The 22,214-nt window shown below is 45.8% G+C and overlaps 3 protein-coding genes and 1 long non-coding RNA gene across 12 annotated transcripts; 3 read left to right on the forward strand and 1 right to left on the reverse strand.

Moving 5' to 3' along the window:
- The first annotated feature begins 92 nt into the window (after positions 1–92).
- clcc1 (chloride channel CLIC-like 1) lies at positions 93–5,563 on the forward strand. 6 transcript variants are annotated; one of them, XM_055508276.1, is made up of 10 exons: positions 93–531; positions 938–1,060; positions 1,457–1,567; positions 2,968–3,189; positions 3,325–3,465; positions 3,566–3,665; positions 4,085–4,182; positions 4,321–4,467; positions 4,545–5,087; positions 5,294–5,563. In XM_055508276.1, exons 2-10 carry the CDS (start codon positions 1,034–1,036, stop codon positions 5,366–5,368), a joined length of 1,464 nt encoding a protein of 487 aa, XP_055364251.1. In that variant the 5' UTR covers positions 93–531; positions 938–1,033; the 3' UTR covers positions 5,369–5,563. The 6 variants fall into 6 exon arrangements, with proteins under 6 accessions (XP_055364251.1, XP_029004689.1, XP_055364250.1 ...); XM_029148856.3 differs by having other exon boundaries at positions 213–531; positions 938–1,045; XM_055508275.1 differs by lacking the exon at positions 93–531 and adding an exon at positions 538–861.
- LOC129604006 (uncharacterized) lies at positions 4,544–7,111 on the reverse strand. Its single transcript, XR_008694528.1, has 2 exons — positions 6,974–7,111; positions 4,544–6,725 (listed from the first exon to the last, which is right to left on the reverse strand). It is a non-coding gene; the product is annotated as an uncharacterized LOC129604006 (long non-coding RNA).
- On the forward strand, positions 6,485–13,886 carry mcoln2 (mucolipin TRP cation channel 2). The gene is made up of 14 exons (XM_029148858.3): positions 6,485–6,654; positions 7,123–7,276; positions 7,424–7,597; positions 7,704–7,860; positions 7,931–8,009; positions 8,081–8,177; positions 8,300–8,399; positions 8,513–8,625; positions 8,915–9,064; positions 9,557–9,658; positions 9,811–9,933; positions 10,969–11,175; positions 11,290–11,423; positions 13,336–13,886. The coding sequence occupies exons 1-14, from the start codon at positions 6,611–6,613 to the stop codon at positions 13,370–13,372; spliced, it is 1,671 nt and encodes a 556-aa protein (XP_029004691.1). The 5' UTR covers positions 6,485–6,610; the 3' UTR covers positions 13,373–13,886.
- Positions 13,887–14,850: 964 nt separating this feature from the next.
- lpar3 (lysophosphatidic acid receptor 3) lies at positions 14,851–21,465 on the forward strand. Of its 4 annotated transcripts, XR_003785779.3 has the most exons (4): positions 15,022–15,167; positions 15,573–16,333; positions 18,237–18,716; positions 18,940–21,465. XR_003785779.3 is itself a non-coding variant. In XM_029148875.3 (3 exons), exons 2-3 carry the CDS (start codon positions 15,586–15,588, stop codon positions 18,560–18,562), a joined length of 1,074 nt encoding a protein of 357 aa, XP_029004708.1. In that variant the 5' UTR covers positions 14,851–15,012; positions 15,498–15,585; the 3' UTR covers positions 18,563–21,465. The 4 variants fall into 4 exon arrangements, 3 of the variants coding, with proteins under 3 accessions (XP_029004708.1, XP_029004707.1, XP_029004706.1); XM_029148875.3 differs by lacking the exon at positions 15,022–15,167 and adding an exon at positions 14,851–15,012 and having other exon boundaries at positions 15,498–16,333; positions 18,237–21,465; XM_029148874.3 differs by lacking the exon at positions 15,022–15,167 and adding an exon at positions 14,852–15,012 and having other exon boundaries at positions 18,237–21,465.
- Positions 21,466–22,214: the final 749 nt, after the last annotated feature.

Genomic DNA, 22,214 nt, shown 5'->3' on the forward strand with positions numbered 1-22,214 from the left:
AAAACACTAAGTTGCTCTTCTGGATATAACAATTATAAAACAAATTTTAGTCTTTAGTTCTCATCTGAATTACTGACTGATTTCATCTGAAACACCCAAATCTCACTGCTGTCAGTTCTTCTTCTGGCAACTCTACCTGCAGTTGTGCATCATAAGTTGTGCAGCTTGCACTAGTGGTACAAATTATTTACACTTTAATGGAATATTTTTATTGTCTGTATATATTTGAAAATTGTTTATTTGCACATTAGGTTTATTTGTAGGTACAATAATTAATGACAATACTGGTTACAAAGAATTTTCCCATCGTGGGATGAATAAAGTTTGTCTTATCTTACATTGTGATAAACTAAAAATAATTGGAATCTGCCAGTAAAAACTACACTCCCGTCAGCCTTTGCGGCTTGCCCGCGTTCCTCCACGTGTCAGTCTTTCGCACGCCAGCCGGTAAGTGGCAGTAATGTTCTTCAGCTGTTTGTCAATTGAACTGGAAAAGAAGGAATAGGAAGTAAAAGAAGCAGCGTTATCAACGTACGTAAACATACACATATGCAAGTTGATAGTGCTGTTGTTTTCACTAAGTTTAAACTGTAATTTAACGCCTAAATGTTACTGATGTAGCGTAACTCCTGTTAGCTTTAGCTTTAGCCAGAGGAAGCGTAGCGCTTCGCTTTTCCTTTCCATTTTATCATCTACCCAGAACTTGTAAATTACCGCCTTTATCGGGCCACGATGCTCGTCGTTCTACTGTGCTGTCTGACCCTGGTTGTAACGGGGCAGCAGGTGGACGACGACTGGGTGGATCCTTACGATATGCTCAACTACGATGCTACCACCAAGTCTATGAGGAAGCCAGCTGAGGTTGGGCGACGCGGAACGTCTAATTGTTCCATAATTACTACGACACGGATGCGTGTAACGCCACGTTGTTTTTCAGACGGCGAACAACAATATTGTGGGAACCAAGAGGAGGGCGCACACTCAGGACTCCGGCCAAGCGGAGCTGGAGTCGTGTGGCAGACAGTTAGCGGACATGCAGAGGCAGGTCTGTGCTGTGGATGTTAGTACCTTGTAATATGCTTTTTATTTTTAGGTAAACTGTGTTGTAGAACTGTTATTTAGAGCGTTTGAAATAAATGCCGCACCTAAATTATGTTTATTTAAATCAGGTGATTTTAAATGGTTCACAAAACATAAGGATAAACATTGATTCATTTTAGTCACCTGATTATCCCACATTTCGTGTATGTGCACACAGGTTCCTCATTTCTGTTTAAATACAGACAAACAAAACACATTATATAATTATTATTCAGACTAATTATTCAGGACATTTACAAAGGAATTTCTACTGTGTGTCTGTAGTACTGTCTTTTTTATTAATGACCAATGTCATCTGCCATGATGTTTGTCATTTGGCAAAGATTCAGGAAATGTGTGCTTTGCTTTCACACAGATTGAACAACAAAATAAGAAGATCACAGAAATCTCCCAGCAGCCATCGTGTAATCCAGTCTTTAAGCGATTCCTTAGCAGACTCCTGAGGGAAATACAGCGAGTTGGTTCGGTAAATTGTCCTTATTATTTTATGATGTGTCCCGTGACTTTGAGGACATGTTTGATGATCTTAAATAAACATTACAGTCAGAAACCTAGAATAGAATAGAATGCCTTTATTAGTCCCACAGCGGGGAAATTCTCATCAGCAGCCAGCTTGACCGGCGCTAGTCCGACAGTGGAAGCAATTGCAGTACAAACAATAAAAACACACGCACATACAGTGGCACACAGTACAAGTGGAAACCTTGCAGGAATTTGTTCTTGGGTTCATCAGGACAGATGGATAAGGCCGGAGAGCAGACAGTGAGACTGTAAGGTGGGGTGGGAGGGGGTGTATCTGCATCAGTGTGGTGAAGTGTTGTTTATAGAAGTATGACCGAGGCTGTTTACAGGTCAGTCCAACAGTTGTCCTTGAAGGGAGTCACAACAGGGGAAGAGGATAGATAGAGGCACAGCTGGTGAGCTAGATTGGACCTGGGAAGGGAGGGGTGAGGGAGAAGGGACAGAGTTATACACAGCCAACCTGTTGATTTTTCTCTCATATTTGTTAGTTTTTCGAAGCAAAGCTCTGCCTCAGTAATTTAGTAGAAACCAGATGTGTAAAACAGGGCCCTGAGAGGAGGACTTTGTTTCTCTGGTCGTTGTAAACAAACATTCCACAGACTTCCTGCCAATTCCAGCAGTGAGAAGTCGTCATGAATATGCCAGCGTCTACTTGAACCTGGGTCACAGCTAATGGGGTTAGAGGTGATGATGGGGGTGGGCTGAGAGCCAACTCAGTATAAAGCTACAAGACCGGATGTCCGTCATTCTCCTTTTAACAGTTTTCCTCTCTGTGAACACTGCTTCTCCTGGAAGAATGATCTTCCCTGTCAGTCCTTCAGGACGGCGGGTCACCCAGCCTCCACCTAATATGAAGCCACCATACCTGCCAATTCTCTTCTCTTTCTCCTCCCTCTACTCCCCATCTCAGAGTCCAGCCATCATCCAACTGGATGCTTAAAAGGAATGGGCTTGACCATATCTGCTCAGAGACACAGCCAACCAACCTCGGTATTCCCAGGCTGCCCAGCCTCGCTGATGTGTACTTATGTTGCCAGTGTGTGGCGAGAAAGCCAAGCCTAAAACTTGCTCTCTGCTGTGTTTTGACTGCTAAATGTGCTGCTTATCTGAGGGACAGATGCTTGCACACACCTCACAGGACCACTTATTTGTTCAGCCAACCTGGAGGATATTGCGTGTCCACTTCTTGGTCATCTACAACTTTGCCTTATTTGCTTTTGAATGATCAAACTGACAATTGTCTTTATAAGTTGTTAACACTAACAGCTAATAACCAACACAATCTGCACCCCTTCTCAGGTGGTATAATCCCAAACATTGTAATTTGTCCTCCTTGCGCCACAGCCCAGTGACTCGTCAGATGTCTTCTATGATGCCAAAATCAAAGTGTCCCAACAATCCATGAGAGAGATTCGGACACTTTTGGAAGGTGAAGACAACTGGAGGACGGGAGCTCTGGACAACGCCATCAGCCAGATTCTGATCGATCTTAAACCACATGATTATGAGGCCTGGAGGTGGCGTTTTGAAGACACCTTTGGTGTGGAGATTGACACACTGATAAAAGTGAGTCGCTTTATTTCTAATTCATCTGACATCTGTTTATTTTTTTTTGTGTTCCACAGACTAACTTGGGCCATTTTATTTGATGTTTTTATAGTATATGTTTCATGTTTCATGCTGTTTGTTCTGTCGTTTCAGATCACACTGTTTATACTGCTTGTTGTAGCCGTCATCTGCACTCAGCTGTGGTCAGTCGTGTCCTGGTTTGTGCAGTTCAAAAGACTGTTTGCATTCTGCTTCTTCGTCAGTATTATCTGGAACTGGTTTTATTTGTACAAGGTGAAGTAGAGCTCAGTTCTTTTGCACATGTTTTAGCAGTCGTTCATGTTGTTTTTGTAGGCGCTTTTGTAGGAGCTTTATTCCCTTTTTGTTTTGTTAGATCGCCTTTGCTGAACACCAAAATAACATGGTGAAGATGGATGGTATCAATGAAAAATGCACTGGAGTGAAGAAAATTGACTGGATTGATAATCTAAGTGGTAACGTGTGCATATGTTTACTTTGACACCATGTGACAATGCTGCATGATCAGTGTGATCATGTGATCAGTGGTCATGATGCAGTGCAACACTGTATTTTAATTTAAAAGAGGAGTAGAGTGAAATGTTGGCACAATCTGTTTTGTAAAGACAAAAATTTTGTAACGTGTGTCAGTGTGTGCACATAAGAAGTAAATCTGGCCCAGTCTAGTTAGTAAGTATAGAGACCACAGTGTGTTTATGAATTCCCTCACTTACATCGTTTCGCACACACAAAAGGCCTTTTTGTAGGTGTCATTTTATGTGGTTAATGCTGTGTAATTGGTTGGTAATGAAAATAATTAGTATGGGTGTACAGTACAGTATTTCTAGGAATCTGTTGGTTTGTATTTAAGCCATAACCTGTTGTTTTCTCATAGAGTGGTACAGAAGCACTTGGACTCTTCAGGATGACCCTTGTAAGAAGTACCATGAAGCCATACTAGTCAATCCCATTCTTCTAGTTCCTCCAACCAAGGTAGGTCTCCATGCTCTGTTTACATCTACATTTAGATATATAGATAAAATGAACTTTATTAATGTGATGTAGTTTAACCCCACAAATGTTGAATATTCAAATCTGATGCATCCTGTACAAACCTCCCTCTGTGTTTAGGCCATCTCAGTTACCATCACCACCTTCATCACAGAGCCGCTGAAGCACCTTGGCCAAGGGATTAGTGAGTTTCTTCGAGCCCTCCTCAAAGATCTACCTGTGACCTTACAGATCCCCGTTCTATTAACTATCGTACTCTCTATTTTGGTGAGGGCCCTTCATCAATTATCGCGGACACATAAAATAATATGTTTATGTCCAGTATTTAATTGATTATTTTACAGGTGTTCATGTATGGAAGCGTTCAGGCAGCCTTCCAGCACGGCATCACTGCTCCTCTACGGCGCCACCGGAGGGATCCACCTGCTCCACAACTGGAAGAACCGCAGCCTCCGCTCCAGAGAATTGAGGGCCAGGCTCCCTTAGCAGTAGGAGATGCACCACAACAAGCTCAATTGAATGAAGCCAATGATCCCAGATTACAGAGGAACCAGGTTCATCAAAGACGAGTCCACAGGCCTGTATTTGTTGAAAATATAGGAAATGGCACTGGTGCTTATAGTGAGGATGAGATGGATGCTGCACAGCGCGAGGCTCAGCAGACTGACTCTGCAATGTCAGACCCAGAGACCCAGCAGGGCCCAGCTGAAGCAAGTGGTGGCAATGGTGCTGTCCAAACGAGAACTAAACCCACTGAATCAAAATCAGCTCAGTCAAAGAAAAAACCTTTGAACGTGAAGAACAGTTCACAAGATGAAGCCAGCAAAGAGGATGCAGCATCCAGACCTCAGCCAGCAGCAAGACGGCCTTCGCAGAATGATGTTGAGGTGAGTGTTTGCAAAATACAGTAAAACAAAATCACTGTTGTCTATGACTTATCTCATTAAGATCTATCATTAGAGATGTAATGGTGTGACTGGTCAAAGGCAACTGATTTTGTAACAGCAGATGCCAGTCTCTGTATTTATTAATGTGTCAAGCTGTTGGACAGCAAGAGGTTTTATAACATTTAATATATTGTATTTCTCTGCAGGACGTGGGAACCTCGTCTGAAGATAAGACACCATTTGAATCAGTTCCAGTTCAAGAGACGTGTCCAGTAGAGTAGATGGATTCTACATCATCAAAGCAGAACAGAGACAGACAAGTTTACCAGCATTAATCAGCCTTTGTTTACTTTACTGTTACTTAAGTGTGTCTGTGGGAAAATTGCTAAAGTGTAAATAAATGGGTTTTGTAATTTTTATGGGATCAAATATTTATTTTTGTGTTTTTAAATAAATAATGTGTTGCTGATTATTAATTGAGGGCTTGAAATATTGATCTAATTTCTGAGGAAAGGCTGAGTGTTTTTATTTTTCACACCTGTCACAGGGAAAAAACTGTTCAGCAAACTATGTTTTGTCCATGAAACTACCATAGTCACAAATCAAATCTTGCACAAATCATCCTTTGAGCCTATTGTTTGATTACTTTAACCTGCAACCTTTTGCCATCATTATTTTAAACTTTATGCAGTTCACCTGACCAGTATCAAACAGCAGGAGGCTGCAGGGGCTGTAAAGACATGTTTGTTTTTTACTTTAAGTGCAGACATATTGGTGAAATCAGGAACACAATTTGCAACACTAAAACTAGAAGTTTAAAAGAACAATTTTGAAATTATAATATTTTTTAAACAGGTTATTTGGATGCTCCAAATTGTGTCTGTGTGAGTGTGAGAGAGTGATAGAGAGAGAAAGTGGTTGTTCTCTGTATGTGTCCCTGTGATGGACCCGACCATGGATCTGCCCAGGTTGCCTCCCACATCTCGCCCTCTAACAGCTGGGATAAGCTCCAGCATGTCCACAATTGTGACCATATATTTTGTCAGTTGGGCAAAATTGCAGAAGAAAGAAAAAAAAACATCTGACAAGCTTAAATGTGTATGTTGAAATTTGAAGGAAAATAAAAGCACACACAAATTATGAGAAAATGTGTAAATAGTTCCTTAAATTCAAAACAAATTTGAAAAAAGATGTTAACTTATCAAGCATTCACCTGAATAGTGATGGACTTGTGTACTTCTTTTAAATCAAACTGGCTGGGAAGGCGTTTTGATTTCAGCGTTTAGTGGTGCGGCCTCGTAGGTCATGCGATCCAATACTTCTCAGGCGGACCGTAGAGACCCCTAGTGGACCTCGGACCGCATGTTGGACGCCGCCTGAAACTGATTTCCTGATTGGCTGAGTGCAAGCTGCGCGTCACACTGAAAACCCAGCTGAGGAAACGGCTGCTCGTGAAGCGTGTGCGCGTCAACCTGATGTGAACCGCCGTCGATCAATTATATGGATAACAATCGCAGGCGGTCATGGAGTTACTGGTTCGGTACCTGGACAGGAGTAACTCGGTGAGGTGAGCGTTTCCTCTCAGGGCCTGGAAGTTCGGACGGAGCTCGGCTGCGTGTTCATCCACGTTTGTGTCACCTGGAAAAAAACAGTTTCCTAAACTTGAAGCTCATGTAGGAACGAATCAAGTCGTGAAAATAAACTCAGCTACTGGTAAAACGACAACAACAGTCATTTAATACATATTAATGTTTTCGCATTTAAAGCTAAAAATGCGTAAATTAATCAAAAATGTTCCAGTTTAATTTTAGCAGCCGTAACATAAAGTCCCGTCGGAGGTTTCCAGTGTGTGAGTGGCTGCTGGCAGCAGCGACCGCTGAGCAAACCTTGGACTTGAACCCGGCAGCGGCATGAATGCACGCAGTGTCCTCCGCTTCCCGAGCGACGCACGCGCCAAAGCGTTGCCCAAGAAGGGGCTTCAACCTCGTCCACTGTGTGTCCACCCTGAACCGTTGCGTTGTCCCCCTCCGTCCAGCTCCGACTCCACCCAAGACGTCATCAAGGAGGAGAACCTGAGGGATGACCTGAGGTACTACTTCATGAGCCCGTGTGAGAAGTACAGGGCCCGGCGACACAAGCCCTGGAAGATGGGAGTGCAGATCCTCAAGATTGTCATGATCACCACACAGGTATGGAGGACACGGCACCATAACACCTGAGGGCAACACCTCTTTCCCCTTGCTTTTACTGTGATCATGACAGGGTCTGAAATAAAGTAGAATCTTCTCAATTTCCAGAAGTCTGAGAAGCCTTTCATTTGAGTTTTTCCTCCCCAGCTCATCTTGTTCGGCCTCAACAACCAGCTGGTGGTGTCCTACAAGGAGGAGACCACCATGGCCCTCAAGCACCTCTTCCTGAAGGGCTACAGCGGCGTGGACGAGGACGACTACTGCGTGGCCGTCTACACGCAGCGCGCCGTGTACGACGGCCTGTTCTACGCGCTGGACCAGGCAAGTCCAGGCCAGTCCGGCCGCCCGCGGCCTCTCTGGTGCCGCCCGCGGCCCCTCTGGTGCCGCCCGGACCCCCGGTTTCACCCGACGCGTCTGATCCTTACAGTACAGCCAGCTGGGGCGGCTCTCCGTGGGTCCCATCGCCTACACGGAGGACGAGGACGGCCGGCTGCTGCCCCTGGTGGTCTGCAAGGAGTACTACAAGAAGGGCAGCGCCGACCCGTCCGACCGGGCCTATGACATAGACGCCCAGATAGAGACAGGTGGGACGGACGGCGCTTACTGGGCTCCAGTACCGTGCAGCCTTTTCTGACTCCGTCTGTGTCTCCGAAGTTTGCATGTCGCAGGACCCCAGGACCGCGACGTTGTGGAGGACCCACAACTCCTCCTTCTTCGAGTTGGACTTCTACAGGTACGCGCGGGCGCCTCCGTCTCCGTCTGCGCCTCTGAGGAGCCCCTGTTAAACGCGCCGTTCCTCCGCAGGCTCGTCGGCATCAAAATGAGCTTCCAGCTGAAGGGGATCAACCTGCAGACGGTGCGGTCGCGGGAGTTGCCCGACTGCTACGCCTTCTTTGTCACCGTACGCCCCCCCCCCCTCACAAGCAGCCAGTGTGCAGAGAGAACGTGCAGGCATTGCTCACATCTTCTACTGTACGTCTGTCGCTGCTCCACTGACGCACTTCCCCTCGACCCTGTCCCTAGATAACGTTCGACAACCAGTGTCACAGTGGGAAGGTGAAAATATTCCTGCACATTGACGCCGAGAGCAGCGCCTGCAAAGACTGGAGGATTTCTGGGACCGGTAAGGTGGAGTTGGTGGACGAGGCACGGGTTCGATACCTGGAGGGCAATAAAGCCATAGACACGCGCTTGCATAATTAATGTCTGACATTGCTTATTGCGTGTGTGTTGCAGCTGAGAAGAACACGCACTATCTCCTGGTGTTTGACGGCTTCGTCATCCTCGTCTGCCTCACGTCAGCCGTGCTGTGCAGCCGCTCCATCGTCCTGGCTGTGAGGCTGCTTCAGGTCGGGTCTCCAGCCTCCACACGCTCCACAAACCCACTGATTCCCCCCTTTATGTGCTCCTTCCTGTGCTCATTAGTTTTTTTTTACTGATTCTGTCGTTCTTGGTCTAATTTCTGCTTTTCAACACTTTCAGTCTTGTTTAACCTTCCTCTCAAATGTCACAATAAGCACAAATCACGTGGATTCCAGCAATGGGGAAGATACATCAGCACACGTCCTCGATGGCGTACATAAATGCTGATTTTCACATTTTTTTCTGTGGACTGAATTTGCATTGTGGTGTTTTCAGCGATTCTCCCGGTTCTTGCACGAGAACTACAACCGTAAGGTGTGCGAGGACGACCAGAGGGAGTTCCTGAACGGCTGGTATCTGCTGGTAATAGTCAGTGACCTCTTGGCGATAATTGGATCCATACTGAAGATGGAAATACAGGCCAAGGTACACCGAATCATATTTGTTCATCTTCAGAGTGGAGATGAGGTTTTTGGATGAAGTAAATACAAAATGTAAGCAGCAAAATGTTGTGTTAATGTTAAATGATCAGTGACAAAAGGATTAAAGACAGAAAAGTGCATGGACAGCATCACTGTAATGTGGACATGACTACCTGACCTATTGTTTATCTGGTTATTTATTAATCCAGAGAGAAATCAAATTGTGACGTTGTTGAATGGTACCGCCATGTCTGGACTTTGGACTTAAATCTCTCACTTGATTTGAAGACCTTTTGTGTTTGACAAATCAACAGTAACTGTCTTCACGTGCTTTCATTTTTAATGTGTCGGTGACAGACAGAGGAGCGGGAAGGCACCAAGCAGCTTCGCCGCAAGCCCGGCTCATGTGCAAACGAATGGTGTCTCATAAGTTTGATCGTTCTAGTGACACGACAGACCAGACTTTGCTAAACGCTGCTCTCTCTCTGCTCTGTAGAGTCTCACTAGCTACGATGTCTGCAGCATCTTCCTGGGCACGTCCACGTTAATGGTGTGGGTCGGCGTCATCCGCTACCTGGGATACTTCCAGAAATACAACGTGAGTCTGAACCTTTCTCCGTCGGTGAACAAGGCCTTTTAGTGACAGGGCTGCAGCTACAACTGCATTGTATAGATGGACTTTAACTAGTTGAACAGTTAGAGCTTGTTTGTGTAGCAAAGGTTTCGACCTTGCGTTCTTGTCTGCTGCAGGTTCTGATTTTGACCATGAAAGCAGCCTTCCCCAAGGTCCTGCGCTTCTGCTGCTGTGCCGGCATGATCTACCTGGGCTACACCTTCTGTGGGTGGATCGTACTGGGCCCGTACCACGAGAAGGTAATGGACACGTCTGCGCCTTTTGGAGGGGTTCCTGTCCACAAGGAACACGGGTTCATTGGCCTTCAGGTCTAAGGCCCTGTAAACACACACAACAGCCACTAGGCGTCAGTGTGTGCTGCGTCTAGTAACCGTCAGGGACCACAGCGTTTGTGCTCTGAGCTGTTTGATTCATTCTTCTTTCTGTCTGAAGCAACCAGATGTTTACGATACTTCCAGATTTGCAGGAGATGTAATGTAACATTGTTACTGGTGGAGCTGGGACGTGTCCTGTGCACGTAAAGCCCACATGGAACACGGTGTCACCCTTCAGACAGACGTCACCAACAGGTTGCGGGATGGTAAATAAAGCCTGCAGACATACGGCCTGCAGCTGGATGTTTGGACAGGGAAGGACCACAGCTGGTCACTGGAACTCCCTGCTCAGAGACCCACCCGTGTGTTTTACTGTCTTTGCCCATTGGGATAAATAATTTACGGAAGCCCGAGCAGGAGTATGCGTCCAAACAGCACGCAGATGCGGGATGGTCTGGGAGCAGCCGCCCTACAGCTGTTGATGATGGTGATCAAAAGGAAGAGCTGCTGTATGTGTATAAAAAAAAAAAAAAAGTGTCCAGGTTCATAACAGTAGTTATTACTCGTCATCATCTGCGGATGGAGTGACTCTGTCGGCGCTCTGGCCTCGTATTTCCTTCACTGTGGCGTCTGCAGGAATCCCCCGTAGCGTCCCTGTCGCCCTTTCCAGGATGGTCGGTGTTTACCGAGGCGATAAACAGAGGATGTTTTTGGATATGCAATCCCACACATCCTCACATGTCCATATGTCGCTGTGGGATGTTGTATTCAGATGCTATCGCGCTCCGGGGGAACTTTTACGGTGTTTGCCGCTGCCATTCAGCCGCTCCGCTTTCAGTCGTCCATGTCTTTGTTGTTTGCTCTTCTGTTTCTATCAGCCTCCTCTTTCCTTCCTAGCATTCATCACAGTGAACCGCCTCGGGTGCTCACTCTTGACTGTACTGTGTTGCTTGCGTCCAGTTCGAAGGCTTGAGTCGCGTGGCCGAGTGTCTGTTCTCGCTGCTGAACGGCGACGACATGTTCACCACCTTCGCTCAGCTGAAGGACACCAACACGCTGGTGTGGCTCTTCAGCCGCGCGTACCTCTACTCCTTCATCTCCCTCTTCATCTACATGGTGCTGTCGCTCTTCATCGCCCTCATCACGGACGCCTACGAGACCATCAAGGTGTGTCGGCGTTGGCCGAGGCCAAACACTCCGGCTCCTTTTTAGATTCGGCCCCTGATCATCCCATTAAAACGCCTCTTTGACTTCATTTCGATGACACTGTTTCTCCAACAGAACTACCAGAAGAACGGCTTCCCTCTGACCGACCTGCAGAAGTTCCTCAAAGAACACAAAGACCTCCCTGCCGCCGAAGAGACCGGCCAGACGGACGTTCACATCAGCGACACCATGATGTGCTGCTTCCAACGGTACGACAGGTTCATGGACGCGCTTCCGTGCGTTTGGTCCGTGTTTGTCCCCACGCTCCGCTGGTGCGCACACAGCGTTCATATCTGGGAGCAAACAGGACTTGACACTCGCACCGGAGAGATGTTATCGCGCAAAGGCTTTCTGTTTCACTTGCTGTGTTACAGTCACCAGTTCCTTCAGTGGCTGTAGTTCCTTTAGGACGTTTGCGGGATCTCGTGCTTTTCTATACGTCCCGGGCTCCTGCTCCTTCACGCAGCAGTGGAGTTTCCTGCGCGCTGTGGTGTGGCTCGGTCTGAGAGCAATGAAATTAGTGGCGAGAGCTCTGCAGACACACCCAGAGATGGGCTGATTACAGAGGAGCTGCGGCGGTGCACTGGGTAGAGCCCCCTCCCCCGTACACCCCCCCACTCGGACTCCCCTCGGCCAGGGCTCCTGCTGTGTTGCCTCCACAATAAACCATCAACTCTGAACACAGCGGTCAGTTGGGAGCAGCTGTTTGATTTGAGGTTGAGGGAAGTGTTGCCCCATTTGCCTTTTATTGAGGCGTGCAGTAGTTTCATAGGATCTGATGATCTTTATTACTTTCTTTTCAAATGGTATTTTGTCACAGTGGAGCTTGTGGAAGCCATTGCTTGCATCGGCCTTAAACCTCAAGCCAAAGTGGCACTTTATTGAAATGCAGTATGTTTTTTTTTTTTTTTTACTTAAGCTTTTGGTTTTTCATTCATAAAATCCTAATACGCTTTCAACATGTTGTACAGTTCCTACGTTTTGACCTAATAAGTATGTTCAGACCAAGTGTAAACGCATTGCTTTTCTGCAGTTGTCGCCTTTGTTCGATTTCTTAAGATCTTTTTGTGACTAAGTGCAGAAATATGTTGTTTATCCCAAAAAAAAACGTTTTCTGTAGTCATGTGTGTGGCGCTGACCAGGGTTTGCCATCCAGCCATTATGTTCAAAGAACAGAACTGATCAAACGGTGGAAAAGTTAAGTTTTTACTTTAGGATTTCACCGGATATGAACGCTGTACGTCTCAAGTTTTTCCTGTTCTAAGTGTGCAAGGAAGCATAGGCTCAGTTACAGAGACATTATGATACAACATGTAATAGTGCAACTCAATACAAAACTAGCAATTACATAGATAACACCGGCAGAGTTAGCTGACCGTTTGTCATTAATGCCGCTTTGTGTGTTTGTGGAGACATGTGAGGTCTCTGACCTGATTAACTTTCATTTTTATCAGTATCTTTGCCTCACTTTGGCCCCAAAAAATTAGATCAGTCTTTCCAGAAAACATCCTAATGCCTCACTGGATGTAATTTCATCTGCATACATTTACCCACTTCCTAATGTTACTTTCCTCATTAGCTTATTTATGGAGCAAGTTGAGGAGCTTCCAACTCATGTTAGTGTGTTTGGCAGTAGTGTAAATTGTCTGTGTATTGGTCACATTTTTAAATATATGGTAAAGGTTGGTATTGAGTCCTACACTGCTAAAATGAGGGCAAAAACTTGCCATGTAAGTAAGATGAGAGGGAGTCTGAGGCGTGCTGGTGCAGGCTCGACTTCTAGGAACTGTCAATGGAATAACAGTAATTTATTATTGCAGCAAGAATTTAAAGAAATCCAACCAGCCTGAACAAGCAACGGTGGGTCTTTTTAACCCAGCTGGATAAAACAAGCTAAACAAGAAAACACTGAGTCAGTGTTAGGGTTCATTGGTGAAAGTGTCTCATGTCTTAATCAGCAATGTTGACTTGATTGATCAAAAGTGGGGTTTTATTTTAGCAGCATATCGGTGTAGCATGTGTAACCCTCCTGTTTAGATCCACACTAGAAAGTGTGCATTTCTTTAAATGTTATTAGACACGAGACGTATTGTCAATCTTTTTCGGATCATGTCTCTGCAGGATTCCAGCAAGTGATGACATCATACTGATCAGCTGACAACTGCTCCACCTCTAGATGAGACCTGTCAAGTTGGATGAGGATGCTGGGAAAGCCGCGCTTCACACGTTTGAGTCTGATTTTTTACTGGGGCGAAAATACTCCTGGCACTTGTAGAGATTCCTCAGCGTGAGTAAGATATGTGCAAATGCAGTATCGATCCCCAGATTAGTTCATAACTAACACGAACCTGGAGCTAGAGCTCAGGATGGAAACAGAGACTAAAACAATAGCAGCCCCCCCCCCCCCCCCCCCCCCCCCATTCAAGTTTACTGGGCTACTGCTGGATCTAGGTTTGTTGCCAAAGAGTTGTATTTGATGTTCTATTGCACTTTAATGTTGTTGCAAATATGAAGAATGTGTTAAATAAATACTGCTAAATGTCACTGGTTTCTACTGTTGTGTAGTAAAGATTGCAGTAAAGCTGATATTTAAAGCTGATTGAATTATTTACATTTTCAGTGTCAGTTTTGTACCAGCTTTGTGTAACTATATTAAAAATACTGATATCACACAGCACTTGTTTTGAGGTTTGCTGCAAACATCCATCCCAACACAGCAACACTGAGATTGAGAAAGACGGGAGTTTTGAATGACTACACCCAAAGTCAAGTACGAGTCATTCATCATTACGTTTCTCAGAAACTTAACCTGTTAGGACAAGCCGGCTCACCCTTACTGCGACTGCAGCGCTGCAGACTGGAGAGCTTCAATATAAGATTTTTGGGCTCATCCATTACTATTCCCAGGGTCAAAAACACCAGGGACACCTAATAATAACACAACCTATTGCTGTGTAGTGTAAACATAAGTGCTCATTTTATATGGCAAACATTTGACTTCAAACCAAGTTCAAGTCAAAACAGATGAGTAAATCAAGTGCTTTCCACAAACGAGCAGGATTTTTACTCTGAAAATTTACTTTCAACAAATGTGTTTAGTTTGTGTCAACAAACATCAGTTTTACTTTTCAACAGCCGGAGCTAATAACAAACAGCAGCCAAAGCTGGTGTTCAAACAAAGCGTCAGATTTGTGGAAGCGCTGCAAAAACCTCAGCACAGCAGTGGTTTCAGCTTCAGGAGCCAGTGTCAGGTCATTGGTCGGACGGGTCAAACATTTATGACGATGATCTGAAACACACCAGCAAATCTACATCTGAATGGTTAAAAAAAAGAATTAAGGACTTAGACTGACGTCGTCAAAGTCCGGACTGTAACAGGACCGTAGATCTTGGGCCAACAGCTGCTGTAGAAATTACCCAAGACTGAAAAGTTGTATTACATATGATAAAGTAAAACCGTACAGTAAATAAAAACAACGCATTAAGTTTCTAAATGTTCCTGGTCCAGATGTTCTCCAGCCTTTTGTTCCGCAGGTGAGCCAGTGGTTGCAGTGGTTGACGCGCGTGGGCTGCCCCTTTCCTCGGACCACGCCCTCCTACGTCACCGAGCTCGAGCCTCGACGTTCCGACGCTCGGCTCGCCTCCCTCACTTCGTCGTGCGTCCCCGTCCCGCAGCCGTGGCCGGGTCCGTGCGCAGCCGCGGAGCAACAATGCTGCAGGGGGCTCTCGGCGGCGGCAGCGCGCAGCGGCGCGTCCATTAGCGCGACGCGGAGCCTTTCCTGAGTCACCTCTGCGCAGGTAAGCACACCTGCCCGGCGTCTCGCGCCTCACTCGAGCGCTTCTGGGAACGAAAAGCTCCGTCAGCCGCGACACGTAACCGTGGGGAAAGTCCTTCCTCCTTTGCTGATGTTGAGAAGCCAAGTCGGGCAGGTTGCGTCTGACTCATTTACACAGTAAGGGAAAGACGGACAATAAAACGCGCCCTGCTCCTCTGCGCCGTAATGAAGCCTTGTTTTGCGAGGATTTGTTTGTTTAGGATGAAAATGGCACATTACCGTCTCCAAACCGACTGTTTTAGCGGACGGAGCTTCATCTGGGCCCACTTTAATTTTCTGTCATGTTTGGCGTCAGTGAAGCGTCTCTGAGTTGAATTCAGCTTTCAATCATTACATCTCTTCTACGTTAATAATAAATGAAGTCAAAATGATTAGACTAAGCTTTCAAGTAAACGCACCGAAGTGACTTTTCTGCCTATCTCTATTCTTTTCATATTTCTCTGTTAGGCTCACATGAATATCTTAAGTTTTAGAACGTGCTCGTGGGCATTTACAGTGAAGAACGTCCGTCTCGCTCCTCAGAACCTCGTCCACGATGGCCCGTGACGACGGCAACAGCACCTGTCACTACCATGAGCTCATGGGCTTCTTCTACAACAACACCGGCATCCAGGACAAGTGGGACGACGCTCAGCTCATCCTGGTGCAGGTGGTGGGCTCCCTGTTCTGCTGCTTCATTCTGCTCTCCAACTCCATGGTCATCGCCGCCGTGGCCACCAACAAACGCTTCCACTACCCCTTCTACTACCTTCTGGCCAACCTCGCCGCCTCCGACTTCCTGGCAGGCATAGCCTACGTGTACCTCATGTTCAACACGGGCGACGTGTCCAAGAAGCTGACGGTGAACGGGTACTTCTTCCGCCAAGGCATGCTGGACGTCAGCCTGTCGGCGTCGCTGGCCAACCTGCTGGTGATCGCCCTGGAGCGCTACATCTCCGTCATGAACTGGAAGGTGCACAGCAACCTGACGCGGAGGAGGGTGACCCTGCTGATCGTGCTGGTGTGGGCCATCTCCATCTTCATGGGCGCCGTGCCCAGCCTGGGCTGGAACTGCATCTGCAACCTGGCCATGTGCTCCCAGCTGGCGCCCATCTTCACCCGGAGCTACCTCGCCTTCTGGTCGGGCTCCAACCTGGTCCTGTTCCTGGTCATGGTGGGCATCTACGTGAGGATCTACACCTACGTGAAAAGGAAGACCAACATGCTCAAGATCCACACCAGCGGCTCCCTCAACCGCAAGAGGACGCCCATCAAGCTCATCAAGACGGTCATGGTCGTGCTCGGTAGGTGCCGCACACCGACCCGTAGCATTTCCAGCATTGCTGTGGTTTTATTGCCGCGTGTGTCGTCAGGGTTCACAGCTGTCACAAAGTCCAGGCAATATATTGAGTCACTGCCCGCAGACGCTGGAATGTGGCTTGTTTCGCTGATACGGGAGCAAACCTTGAGCGTAATGAGATGACCACTCATGGTTTTGGTTGAGTGACCGGTTGTGGTTTGAGGGAGTGTCGAATGGACCAGACACAGGGTTGCTTCACTCATGTCTCTGTGCTGTTTGATGGTTCTTTAGTATTTTGTTCCTTTCAGTTGCAGTGACACGTTATGATCCCTTTTAAACTTCTACAAATTGTACTGTACCTTAAGTTTCTACTAAGAAATAAAAGTCAAATTGGTTTGATTTACAGGATATGAAACATTGTAGAAAGGGAAGTGTCACTGAGACCAAAGAGAGAGGGTTAAACATCTTGAAATACTTCCTCCATATTACTCTCTGTTGTGTTAATCCAATGCATCATTGATGAATTGAATCGAATGCATTATGCATTCATCAATAATGCATTGGTTTGATATTGCACACTTAGAAAGCAAAGATGTGATGAATCACTCTGTGGTTAATGAGACCGTCAGATATCACCGACCCAGGACCTTTCCTCAAGAGGAGAGCGTTTGTCCCGCTGTTCCAAACAAGCTGGTTTCGTAAGACAAACCCTGTCTCTGCCCTGGCGTTTCACACGGCGCCACCGGTCCATGAGCTCACGTTTGCTGCAGTCGGCGGACGGGAAAACACGCATCACATCGCTGTAGCTGGTTGTTTGGGTCTTTGTGTCGCTGCGTGGCTGAACGGCTCGGCCGTCGGCAGTGTGTAGTGCAGCTCTGTGTAATTATCTGTCCCTGTCAGAACACTGCCTCCCAGCCTGTGTGGCGAACCATCGGCACCACACCACACAACGCCAGTGCTCGTTGGGAGTCTCCTCCTCCCCACCCAACATTAAGGAACCTATACTTGAGGACCATGTCGATTGCTTTCAGATGGAGGTTCTCCTTCGGTCTAGAGTCTCCCACTGCGTAGCTTTTTTCAAATGTCTGGACTTTGGGGTAGAACTAAAAAAAAGACTGGCGTAGTTTGTGCTTGGAACAGGTAGTTGTCGAGTAAGGACAAGCTGTCGGGTCCAGCGTTTAGCGGTGAGCATGAAGCTCCTAGGTTTTGTTCCTGACGAGAAACGATCTACTTAGCGGAAACGACAACAGGACAAACCAGTTCAGAGGCACCTGAAACCTTAAGCAGAGTGAAGTAGATGAGTTCAGCACGGCCACACAGGGATTGGTCAGACGTTACCATTCAAACCCATTAGCAGAATAGACCCGCCACTCATGGCGCCTGCAGCTCTTTATTTGTATTGCGTCTGAAATGGTTGGAACCTAAATATGAAACTGCAGTTACCACCAGACATATTCAGACTTTGTTGCTCTTATTATGAGTTAAATGCCACTAAAACGTGCGCCTCTCTGCGTCTGCATGTCTGAGCTCAGGGACGGCGAAGAGGAAGAGCCAGCTGTACTTGTTTTTGGTTCGCAGCCACAGGTCTGCTGCTGCTGCTGCTGCTGCTGCTGCTGCGGGCGAGTTGCTACTTGCTGCTTCGTGTCGGCTCCAGAAGCGTCTCCGTCGCGCTGGTTTGTGGCCAGACATGTTGAAGGTGACTAATTGGCCGCCTTAGCTCAGCGCGTCTGTGACCTGCCTTCGTATTTACCAAACACACGGTGTAACTATCTAACACAGTGACTGCAGCGCAAGTGTAAGTGAAGCCTGAAAGACGCAAGAATGAGCGAAGTCAAAGTCAGTGGACTCACTTCTTTGTGACAGATTGCTCGTTTTATACTGTGACGTGTTCTATGTCTGTTTCGTAGGAGCCTTTGTGTTCTGCTGGACCCCCGGCCTGGTGGTTCTGCTGCTGGACGGCCTTCACTGTCAGAGCTGTCAGGTGCTGAAGTCAAAGCGCTGGCTGCTCCTCCTGGCCGTTCTCAACTCCGTCATGAACCCCTGCATCTACTCCTACAAGGACGAGGAGATGTGGGCCACCATTAAGAACCTCTTGCACTGCATCGGCAACGGCACCCGGCGGCAGAGGTCGTTGAAGGCCAACACCAGGCAGCTGAGCTCGGCTCAGGACACCGGAACCAGCCAGCCGCCCTCGGAGGAGAAAAGCGACGATCAGACCATACTCAAGGAATGAAAGCGAGGGACGGCTGGAGTTGACTGGAGTTGAGTTGAGACCCCACTTTGCCCGGTGTGCGTCTTGGATTTTATAGGACAACCGATGATTTGCCTGATGTTCTGCATCGCTGTTGCTGGTTTAAACATCGGAGGGTTGTCCAGAGGCCGGAAGAGTGAGTTGAGCATGATGTACACAGTAGTACATTTTTACAGTAACCTCTAGGACTCACTGAGGTATGAGTGGTTTTATTTTTGAAGAAGTACCCAAGAAATGTAACTTAATAGACATTTAAAACTTTGTTTGAGTAGGATAGAGGATATCTGTATGCATCTTTTACATTTTCATTGTTTTGCATCCTGTAAAAGCATTTTCAGCAGCCTGTCATCATTCTCTAGAACGCTGTCCTTTGTGAAGCTGTTATTGCCAGCGGCGAAGACGGATCAAAGTTCTTGCCCTTGTCCCACCTAAACAAACACAGGCCGCCGCACGGAGTAAAACTTGTTCTTTGTGCGGCGTTTCTACACGTCTGCCTCGTCACAGTGGCTGGCTGCCGCAGGTCTGACGAAACAGCCGCTCACTTGAGAACGGACGGGGCCGTGACAAGACGTTGCAACACAGCGGATTCCTGCTGGAGGTTTAGCCTGCGCTGCGTACCTGCAAGGAGCCCGGACGATATGAGTGCGCACTGTAATTACCAACCACACATTTCTAGTCTTTGCAAGCGACTCTGATGACGCCTGTGCTGAAACACTGAATCATTAACAGGGTCAAATAACTCGCAGAATTCCTTAACCTGCTGTGCAGCGTTTATCACTCCTGCCCAACAATCACATGCAGCCACTAAAGTTAATCAGAGAGAAATGAAACAAAGAGTATAATATGACAAGATGCAGAAAACGTCAATACAGAGCACAGAGAGCTATTTTGTTTAACAGGACAAATACTGACGTTCTCACGTTCAGTCAGATTATTTGTGCTAATGTAACAGTAGCAAAGTAGCGACTCAGACCTTTTTTTCTGTAGTGATTAAACTGCATGTCTTCGGTATCTGGACAGAAACAGATAAAATCATCATCGTAATAATAATAATAATAATAATAATAATAATAATAATAATAATAATAATAATATGTAAACTGTTTGTGCATGGTAGGGTTATTGTTTCCCCTTTTCCTTAGGAGTCTTCATTTAAGTAGAAGTTGTTCGTGACATTTTCCTCTTTTTAAGCACAATTCCAGTCGTGTTTATTTTCTCCCCGCTCCCAGATAACCTGCTTTTACAGCCTTCCTAATTATATGTTAAACTGCTACGATGCAGTGAAAGCTTACAGCTTAAACCCCTAAAGCAGCCAGTATCCGAGCTTCAGTACATGTCGCATGTTGAAAACAGGATCGGGATCAAAATGACATAAAATGTGGTTCTCAGGTTCAGGCTTGATTGGTCAGGTCATGTGGTTTCCATCAGAAACACACTATGTGGCGGTGCGGACCTGTCGTGACTGCTGCCTGCTGCTCCGGCTGTTGCATTCTCAAAAACATGAACTTTAAACTATGTGGTGAGGCAGCTCCTTTTTTTTTACAGCTGTGCTGTAATTATGCATTTTTTAAAGCCAATTAAATGTCACAGATGTTGATGAACGCTGTCTTTGGTTAGTTCTTAATCTCATGGCAAACAGACGTGGGAAGGGAAGAAAAAGATTAATCAGGATGTAAGGTTATTAAAGCATCCCGTCGGCATTAAAATAAGTGTCTGATCTACAGCACATGACCGACTGCACACAATTACACCTGCTCACAATGATGCTCGTAGTCATTTACCTGTCAAGTGGGCGTGAAGAGTTTTATTGCATATGTTGATGCGGGGTGTGAAAGTGAAAGGGCACAATTTTATGTGCCCACATTAAAAACTTTCCTGTTTCACCTGCCTGGGATTAATTGCTGCATGATTTAGTCAACAAAGATCTTCAAACAATCCAGCTGATTGTATCTGTAGTGGTACAAGCTTTTTAATTTGTCTGTTCGTGTTATTCTACTGTTGCAGCCAATGTTGTTTTTAGCACTTAGTGAGAGAATTGACTTCACCTTAAGTAAGGAGACAACATTTCACCCGTGTCCGGGATAATTACCCCGGATAATTAAACTTCAGAGGTGGAGTAGAACAAATTAGCTGCTCGTGATATCAAACAATGCATATGCAAACACACCACACAGATGGTGTGTTTGCATATGTTCTTGAATGTGTGTGCTGACAGGTCTAGAATGGCCTGGGACAGAGGTTCAGTGTCTCACACACGGTGACAGTCTCAGTACTGTATGTCGCGAGGAACAAGACTTTCCAGTCTAGGTGAGGGTTCGACATAAATACCAAGAATTGTTCAGGTCGTCCATCACCAGAGTAACCGCTGTGACGTTCGCTGATTTTATCATTATCTGCTTGCCCGAACTTCAAAATCCCAGAAATCCCAAAAAGCTGAATGTAGGATTAACCTGCTGTTAGACACAGAGTGTGGGTTTTGGGTTGACTCCACATTGTAAATAAAACGATGAGTTGTTGTGTTAATAGGTTAATTTATCTAACCGCACGACTTTGTTTGCAGATGTGCATCAAAAGCAGAGAGCGGCTTGTCAAACTGGAATCATAGCTGCCATACTCCACTACACCACACTCATACCTACAGTAGTATCTTAAGCACTTATAATGTTGTTTGATGAGTTTCCACTTCCTGTTGTGTTATCTGTCAATAAAGAACGTGGAGTAATTTATTTAGTAGGACATTACTCATAATTTTTCAGTCAGATTCAGATACAACATTTTTATAATTGTAATTTTTTTGTCTCCCAAAGCAACAAAACAGTGTGTAGGGATGTAACCTAATGTTTTTTCAGTGCTTGTGAAGCTAAATTAAATCTTCCTTTTGTTTAGGTTGACGTGTCTTACTATGTTCTTTGAATGTGTGCTCCTAAAAGTTATGTAAGTAAAGATATCATCACAAACATTTCATATCTACCCTGAAGAAAAAAACTGCCTATAACCTTGCTTGTTTAAAGTGTCATGATTTCCTTGTGATAATAATATAACAGACGACTTTACCCAGAATACTGGACTTCAAAAGTGACAAAACTCCTCAAAACAAGTGATTTTTTTCTATGTGCTCAAGATTAGAGGAACCCTAATTAATTTGTAGAACCATGAAAAGGCATAAAAAATATATGTATATGAAACATTCGAGGATAAAAGTGCTTCTCTTCTATTAAAACTAGGCACCTGCTCCCTGACTTCACAGATTGGTCCAATATTCTGTGATCGGAGTTTGTTCATCTTCAACATTAACTTGCTGTCTGGAAAATATTCCTCTTCCACCAAGGAACCATAGAAGACAGGCAAAGGTCCTGTGTGAAGTCTTTTGGTATCTCACGACACAACATGCCAGCAGCTTGTAATTACTTGTGTTTTAGTACAAAATTACAAGAAAGCTGTACTTTGGGTTGTGGCTTATCAAATGGGTGTATATTTAAAACTACAGTAAAAAGACTTAAATAGTTTGGTTTTTGTTATTGCGTCTGGTTGAACTGACACAAAACTATTTTATATTACAAGGTTCATGCATGACATCACATTGTACGTCCAGCTCTGATAGTTCTTTTTCTTTTACAGTAGGTGGTGCTCATCC

The sequence above is a fragment of the Betta splendens genome, chromosome 4 (genome assembly GCF_900634795.4).
Source record: "Betta splendens chromosome 4, fBetSpl5.4, whole genome shotgun sequence".
In the NCBI taxonomy this organism is placed as follows: domain Eukaryota; kingdom Metazoa; phylum Chordata; class Actinopteri; order Anabantiformes; family Osphronemidae; genus Betta; species Betta splendens.